This window comes from Salvelinus alpinus, chromosome 24 (genome assembly GCF_045679555.1).
Source record: "Salvelinus alpinus chromosome 24, SLU_Salpinus.1, whole genome shotgun sequence".
Lineage (NCBI taxonomy): Eukaryota > Metazoa > Chordata > Actinopteri > Salmoniformes > Salmonidae > Salvelinus > Salvelinus alpinus.
Window position 1 is genome coordinate 38,839,427 of NC_092109.1, and position 8,585 is coordinate 38,848,011.

An 8,585-nucleotide genomic window follows, 5' to 3' on the forward strand; every position below is an offset into this window, starting at 1 on the left:
TTACACCAGGAGTATTACACCAGGAGTATTACACCTGGAGTATTACATCAGGAGTATTACATCAGGAGTATTACACCAGGAGTATCACACCAGGAGTATTACATCAGGAGTATTACATCAGGAGTATTACATCAGGAGTATTACACCAGGAATATTACACCAGGAGTATTACACCAGGAGTATTACATCAGGAGTATTACATCAGGAGTATTACATCAGGAGTATTACACCAGGAGTATTACACCAGGAGTATTACACCAGGAGTATTACATCAGGAGTATTACACCAGGAGTATTACACCAGGAGTATTACACCAGGAGTATTACACCAGGAGTATTACACCAGGAGTATTACACCAGGAGTATTACACCAGGAATATTACACCAGGAGTATTACACCAGGAGTATTACACCAGGAGTATTACATCAGGAATATTACACCAGGAGTATTACACCAGGAGTATTACACCAGGAGTATTACACCAGGAATATTACACCAGGAGTATTACACCAGGAGTATTACACCAGGAGTATTACACCAGGAGTATTACACCAGGAGTATTACATCAGGAGTATTACACCAGGAGTATTACACCAGGATATCAGTGCAAGAGTTTTTGAGAGGTGACTATATGATCTAGGATGAGACGGCAGATGACCCATGACCTATGATCTAGGGTTAGGCTGATGACCTATGACATGGGGTTAGGCTGATGACCTATGACCTATGATCTAGGGTTAGGCTGATGACCTATGACATGGGGTTAGGCTGATGACCTATGACCTATGATCTAGGGTTAGGCTGATGACCTATGATCTAGGGCTAGGTTGATGACCTATGACCTATGATCTAGGGGTAGGCTGATGACCTGGGGTTAGGCTGATGACCTATGACCTGGGGTTAGGCTGATGACCTATGATCTAGGGTTAGGCTGATGACCTATGACCTGGGGTTAGCTTGATGACCTATGATCTAGGGGTAGGCTGATGACCTATGATCTAGGGTTAGGCTGATCTAGGAGGCGATGAAGAGGATAAGACTACGAGAGATTAGGAGGCACAGTTAAGGTAAAAACACACCAGAAGCTGGCGGAGCAGAGCGAGGCGGGTGGAAAGGACGGGACAGGCGGAGCGGTGACTCTATGCCAGCAGGATAGTCCATATCTTCAACCATCTTCGCTGATAGCGATGTTGTGTTTCCAGAAGTGGATGAACTGGTCTCATTTAGCATGTCTGGTGAAGCTTCAACTCTTAGCCCCCTTTTTCCAATTCAAATGAGCTCCAAAAAATAGTGAATAATGACAACGTTGCTGTTGTTTTGTGTGACTACAGCACCAATGATAAAAGGCTAAAATAGAGACATATTCTAATTGAGAGGGGCATCAAAACAGACAACCCGCCCGGCTTCGGTTGGGTCATTATAATTCAAAATGCATTCTAAAATAAATCACACACACGCTTCGCACGCTCACAGGGACATTTCAATTCAGGGGATAAACTGAAATTCCAATTCAATTTTTAAAACATTGAAAGTGACATTGATTTTCACAGGAGGATATCTCAGTTGAATTGACAAAATTGACTGAATATCATTTATCTGTGATCTACCTTGTATGTACAGTATATCATGTATTGACAGCTCTGTGTGATGGCTCCCTCTCTGCTCTGTGTGATGGCTCCCTCTCTGTGATGGCTATGTGTGATGGCTCCCTCTCTGTGATGGCTATGTGTGATGGCTCCCTCTCTGCTCTGTGTGATGGCTCTGTGTGATGTCTCCCTCACTGCTCTGTGTGATGGCTCCCTCTCTGCTCTGTGTGATGGCTCTGTGTGATGTCTCCCTCACTGCTCTGTGTGATGTCTCCCTCACTGCTCTGTGTGATGGCTCCCTCTCTGCTCTGTGTGATGGCTCTGTGTGATGTCTCCCTCACTGCTCTGTGTGATGGCTCCCTCTCTGCTCTGTGTGATGGCTCCCTCTCTGTGATGGCTATGTGTGATGGCTCCCTCTCTGTGATGGCTATGTGTGATGGCTCCCTCTCTGCTATGTGTGATGGCTCCCTCTCTGTGTGATGTCTCCCTCTCTGCTCTGTGTGATGGCTCCCTCTCTGTGATGGCTATGTGTGATGGCTCCCTCTCTGCTATGTGTGATGGCTCCCTCTCTGTGTGATGGCTCCCTCTCTGCTCTGTGTGATGGTTCCCTCTCTGTGTGATGGCTCTGTGTGATGTCTCCCTCACTGCTCTGTGTGATGGCTCCATCTCTGTGTGATGGCTCTGTGTGATGTCTCCCTCACTGCTCTGTGTGATGGCTCCATCTCTGTGTGATGGCTCCCTCACTGCTCTGTGTGATGGCTCCATCTCTGTGTGATGGCTCCATCTCTGTGTGATGGCTCCCTCACTGCTCTGTGTGATGGCTCCATCTCTGTGTGATGGCTCCCTCTCTGTGTGATGGCTCTGTGTGATGGCTCCATCTCTGTGTGATGGCTCCCTCTCTGTGTGATGGCTCTGTGTGATGGCTCCATCTCTGTGTGATGGCTCCCTCTCTATGTGCCTCCAGGTTCAGGACACACACCAGGGTCTGCAGGACTCCTCCATCAAACTACTGCTGCAGCTGCTCACACAGTGGAGACTCACACTGCAGGTCCCTGGGAACAAACGGGCTGCTGAGGTTTGTAGTGTGTGAAGGGTGTGTGTGTGGAGTGTGTCTATGTGTGTGTAGTGGGTCTATGTGTGTGTAGTGTGTCTATGTGTGTGTAGTGTGTCTATGTGTGTGTAGTGTGTCTATGTGTGTGTAGTGTGTCGATGTGTGTGTATTGTGTCTATGTGGGTATTTTACTGAGTATACATGCATGTCTGCTTCAGTGTGTTATATCTAACTCTCCTTCCCCCCCTCCCCCCCTCCCTCCCCCTCCCTCTCTCCCTCCCCCTCCCCTCCCCTCCCCTCCCCTCCCCCTCCCCCTCCCTCTCTCCCTCCCCCTCCCCCTCTCCCTCCCCAGACCAGTCCCAGACTACCAGACCGTAGTCCTCACTGCTCAGTGCTTCACGCTGTAGAAGGCCTGGCTCTGCTGCTCCTCTGCTCCTGTCAGACCAGCACACGCAAACTGGCTGTGTCTGTTCTCAGAGAAATACGCATCCTCTTCAACACTATAGGACACGCAGAGGTATGGAGGGAGGAAGGGAGGGAGGGAGTGAGGGAGGGGAGGGGCGAGGGAGGGGAGGAGGGAGGGAAATAAGGAGAAGAGGGAAGGGCTGGTAAACTGTCTGTCTGTCCTCAGAGAGAAACACATCCTCTTCAATACTATCTGACATGCAGAGGTATGGAGGGAGGAAGGGAGGGAGGGAGTGAGGGAGGGAGGGAGGGAGGGAGGGGAGGAGGGAGGGAGGGAGGGGAGGAGATAGGGAGATATGGAGAAGAGGGAAGGGCTGGTAAACTGTCTGTCTGTCCTCAGAGAGAAACACATCCTCTTCAATACTATCTGACATGCAGAGGTATGCAGGGAGGAAGGGAGGGAGGGAGCGAGGGAGGGGAGGAGATGGGGAGATAAGGAGAAGAGGGAAGGGCTGGTAAACTGTCTGTCTGTCCTCAGGGAGATACACATCCTCTTCAATACTATCTGACATGCAGAGGGAGGGAGGGAAGGAAGGAAGGAGAGGCACGGAGGAAGGGAGGGAAGGAAGCAAAGAAGGAGGGAGGGAGAGGGAGGGAGGAAGGAGAGGCACAGAGGGAGGGAAGGAGGAAGGAAGCAAGGAAGGAAGGAGGGAGAGGGAGGAAGGAGAGGCACGGAGGGAGGGAGGGAGGGAGGGAGGGAGGGAGGGAGGGAGGGAGGGAGGGAGGGAGGGAGGGAGGGAGGGAGGAAGGGAGGGAGGGAGGGAGGGAGGGAGGGAGGAAGGAGAGGCACAGAGGGAGGGAAGGAGGAAGGAAGGAAGCAAGGAAGGAGGGAGGGAGGAAGGAGAGGCACGGAGGGAGGGAGGGAGGGAGGGAGGGAGGGAGAAATAAGTAGGGCAGAGAGGAGACTGGCTATAGCTGTACTACTACCCTCTTAGATAAACGGGCTCCAAAAGGCTTCTTGGGTTGTCCCCATTGGAGAACCCTTTGAAGAACAACATTTTGGTTCCAGGTAGAACCCTCTGTAGAAAGGGTTCTTCATGGAACCCAAACGGGTTCTACCTGGAACCAAAAGAGTTCTACCTGAAAGCAAAAGAGTTCTACCTGGAACCAAAAGTGTTCTACCGGCAACCAAAATAGGGTTCTTCAAAGGGTTCTCCTATAGGGCCTGCTGAAGAAGCCATTATGGATCTAGATAGGGACTACTGGTCTGTCTCATCATTATGATAGAAGCATGACTAAAGTCCATTCTGTTGATACCTCTGTGTGTTTCTGTTTGTTTCCATCTAACTCAACGTACTGACGTCCATGTGGTTTTTCCCTGCAGGACGATGACAAGCCTATGATAGAGGTGATGGACCAGCTCAGTCCTGCTGTGATGGACAGCTTTGTACACGTGGCCGTGTCCGACTCTGTAAGTCGCACTGTCTCTCTCTTTCTGTCTGTGTCTGTGTGTGTGTGTCTGTGTGTGTCTGTGTGTGTGTCTGTCTGTGTGAGTGTCTGTGTGAGTGTCTGTGTGTGTGTCTGTGTGAGTGTCTGTGTGTGTGTCTGTGTGAGTGTCTGTGTGTGTGTCTGTGTGTGTGTCTGTGTGTGTGTCTGTGTGAGTGTCTGTGTGTGTGTCTGTATGAGTGTCTGTGTGTGTGTCTGTGTGAGTGTCTGTGTGTGTGTCTGTGTGTGTGTGTGTCTGTGTGAGTGTCTGTGTGAGTGTCTGTGTGTGTGTCTGTATGAGTGTCTGTGTGTGTGTCTGTGTGAGTGTCTGTGTGTGTGTCTGTGTGTGTGTGTCTGTGTGTGTGTCTGTGTGTGTGTGTGTCTGTGTGAGTGTCTGTGTGAGTGTCTGTGTGTGTGTCTGTATGAGTGTCTGTGTGTGTGTCTGTGTGTGTGTCTGTGTGTGTGTCTGTGTGTGTGTCTGTGTGTGTGTGTCTTTGTGAGTGTCTGTGTGTGTGTCTGTGTGTGTGTCTGTGTGTGTGTCTTTGTGTGTGTCTGTATGAGTGTCTGTGTGTGTGTCTGTGTGTGTGTCTTTGTGTGTGTCTGTGTGTGTGTCTGTATGAGTGTCTGTGTGTGTGTCTGTGTGTGTGTCTGTGTGTCTGTGTGTGTGTCTGTATGAGTGTCTGTGTGTGTGTCTGTGTGTCTGTGTGTGTGTCTGTGTGTCTGTGTGTTTGTGTGTGTGTCTGAGTGTCTGTGTCCAAATACCAATACATGCGTTCTTCACAGTAGTTTGGGTTAGGGGTTAGGGGTTTGGGTTAGGGGTTTGGGTTAGGGGTTTGGGTTAGGGGTTAGGGTTAGGGGTTAGGGTTAGGGGTTTGGGTTAGGGGTTAGGGTTAGGGGTTTGGGTTAGGGGTTAGGGTTAGGGGTTTGGGTTAGGGGTTAGGGTTAGGGGTTAGGGTTAGGGGTTAGGGGTTAGGGTTAGGGTTAGGGGTTTGGGTTAGGGGTTTGGGTTAGGGGTTTGGGTTAGGGGTTAGGGTTAGGGGTTTGGGTTAGGGGTTAGGGGTTAGGGTTAGGGGTTAGGGGTTTGGGTTAGGGGTTAGGGTTAGGGGTTTGGGTTAGGGGTTAGGGTTAGGGGTTTGGGTTAGGGGTTAGGGGTTTGGGTGTGCAAGAATAAAACGTTTGACAGTATGTGACATATTGAAAATGTAATAGGCTTCAAATGCCAGGATGTACAGAATGTTGTCATATCAGCTTTTCATCTAGCAGACAACATCTGACCATTAGAATAGGAGACGCGCTGTAGAAAAACAACATATTTGCAGGGAACAAGTGTGATTTCATATGAAATGATTCTCAGTTTGGATGAGTAGTATGGTGATATTTGTTGCTTAACTGCTTCCTGCATATGTTTTGATAGTACGTTCTTAATTGTATGTTGTATGATAAGTTCACAGTATGTCGTTTAATTTAGTGGTAGACAAGAGAGGTTAGTAGACAAGGCCTGTGTGTTTCCTTAATCTCTCCTCTCCTCTCCTCTCCTCTCTCTCCTCTCCTCTCCTCTCCTCTCCTCTCCTCTCCTCTCCTCTCCTCTCCTCTCCTCTCCTCTCCTCTCCTCTCCTCTCCTCTCCTCCCTTCTCCCCTCTCCCCTCTCCCCTCTCCTCTCCCCTCTCTTCTCCCCTACCCCCTCCTCTCTCCCCTCTCCCCTCTCCTCTCTCCCCTCTCCCCTCTCCCCTCTCCCCTCTCCCCTCTCCCCTCTCCTCTCTCCTCTCCTCCCCCTCTAGTCCACCCTCCCTCTCAGCCACCACGTGGACCTACAGTGGTTGGTGGAGTGGACAGCCAGACTGGTGAGCAGTGCCTACGACGTGAAGAGTCCCAGCCATGTATGGATCTATGCCCAGTGTGTCAAAGACCCCTGGGTACTCTGTCTGCACAGCTTCCTGCGCCAGGAACACCTCCCCAAACTCTGCCCTACCGCGCTCAGCTACGCCTGGCCCTACGCATTCACCAGGCTACAGCTGCTGCTGCCACTGGTTGACCCCAAGTACGTACAACACACAGGGGTCAGACACACACACACACACACACACACACACACACACACACACACACACACACACACACACACACACACACACACCACACACACACACACACACACACACACACACACACACACACACACATACAAACCTATGTGTGTAGACATGGTCAGACACAGGAACACCTAAACCCAGTCTTACTGTGCCCTTCTTTTGTCCTACCTAGCAACAGCTTTGTATCTGTATTTGTATGTATCTATCTGTATCTGTATTTGTAGCTGTATCTGTATCTGTATCTGTAGCTGTAGCTGTATTTGTATCTGTAGCTGTATTTGTATCTGTAGCTGTATTTGTAGCTGTATCTGTATCTGTAGCTGTATTTGTATCTGTAGCTGTATTTGTATCTGTAGCTGTATTTGTAGCTGTATATGTATCTGTAGCTGTATTTGTATCTGTAGCTGTATTTGTATCTGTAGCTGTATTTGTATCTGTAGCTGTATTTGTAGCTTTATATGTATCTGTAGCTGTATTTGTATCTGTATCTGTAGCTGTATTTGTAGTTGTATCTGTAGCTGTATTTGTAGTTGTATCTGTATCTGTAGCTGTATTTGTAGTTGTATCTGTATCTGTATTTGTAGCTGTATCTGTATTTGTAGCTGTATCTGTATTTGTATCTGTAGCTGTATTTGTATCTGTAGCTGTATTTGTATCTGTAGCTGTATTTGTAGCTGTATCTGTATCTGTAGCTGTATTTGTAGTTGTATCTGTATCTGTATTTGTAGCTGTATCTGTATTTGTAGCTGTATCTGTATTTGTATCTGTAGCTGTATTTGTATCTGTAGCTGTATTTGTATCTGTAGCTGTATTTGTAGCTGTATCTGTACCTGTATTTGTAGCTGTATTTGTAGCTGTAGCTGTATTTGTATCTGTAGCTGTATTTGTATCTGTAGCTGTATCTGTAGCTGTATTTGTAGCTGTATCTGTATCTGTAACTGTATCTGTATTGTGTAGCTGTATCTGTATTTGTAGCTGTAGCTGTATTTGTATCTGTATTTGTAGCTGTATCTGTATCTGTATTTGTATCTATATTTGTAGCTGTATCTGTATTTGCAGCTGTAGCTGTATCTGTAGCTGTATTTGTATCTGTAGCTGTATTTGTAGCTGTATCTGTAGCTGTATTTGTAGCTGTAGCTGTATTTGTATCTGTAGCTGTATTTGTATCTGTAGCTGTAGCTGTATTTGTAGCTGTATCTGTATTTGTAGCTGTATCTGTATTTGTAGCTGTAGCTGTATCTGTAGCTGTATTTGTAGCTGTAGCTGTATTTGTAGCTGTATCTGTAGCTGTATTTGTATCTGTATCTGTAGCTGTATTTGTATTTGTAGCTGTAGCTGTATTTGTAGCTGTAGCTGTAGCTGTATTTGTATCTGTAGCTGTATCTGTATTTGTAGCTGTATCTGTATTTGTAGCTGTATCTGTAGCTGTATCTGTATTTGTAGCTGTAGCTGTATTTGTAGCTGTAGCTGTAGCTGTATCTGTAGCTGTGTCTGTATTTGTAGCTGTATCTGTAGCTGTATTTGTATTTGTAGCTGTATCTGTATCTGTAGCTGTAGCTGTATTTGTAGCTGTAGCTGTATTTGTAGCTGTAGCTGTATCTATATCTGTAGCTGTAGCTGTAGCTGTATCTGTATTTGTAGCTGTAGCTGTAGCTGTATCTGTATTTGTAGCTGTAGCTGTAGCTGTATCTGTATTTGTAGCTGTATTTGTATCTGTAGCTGTAGCTGTATTTGTAGCTGTATCTGTATTTGTAGCTGTATCTGTATTTGTAGCTGTATCTGTAGCTGTATTTGTAGCTGTAGCTGTATTTGTAGCTGTATCTGTAGCTGTATTTGTATCTGTATCTGTAGCTGTATTTGTATTTGTAGCTGTAGCTGTATTTGTAGCTGTAGCTGTAGCTGTATTTGTATCTGTAGCTGTATCTGTATGTGTAGCTGTATCTGTATCTGTAGCTGTAGCTGTAGCTG

The 8,585-nt window shown here is 47.4% G+C and overlaps 1 protein-coding gene across 1 annotated transcript in view; it reads left to right on the forward strand.

Annotated features, from left to right (window-relative positions):
- Positions 1-8,585, forward strand: part of LOC139552823 (protein furry homolog) — a 217,877-nt gene that overhangs the window by 101,628 nt on the left and 107,664 nt on the right. Inside the window, exons 18-21 of the mRNA XM_071364886.1 lie at positions 2,551-2,661; positions 2,990-3,154; positions 4,427-4,513; positions 6,306-6,565. Coding sequence (XP_071220987.1) covers positions 2,551-2,661; positions 2,990-3,154; positions 4,427-4,513; positions 6,306-6,565 — 623 coding nt within the window. The remainder of the gene's footprint in view (positions 1-2,550; positions 2,662-2,989; positions 3,155-4,426; positions 4,514-6,305; positions 6,566-8,585) is intronic.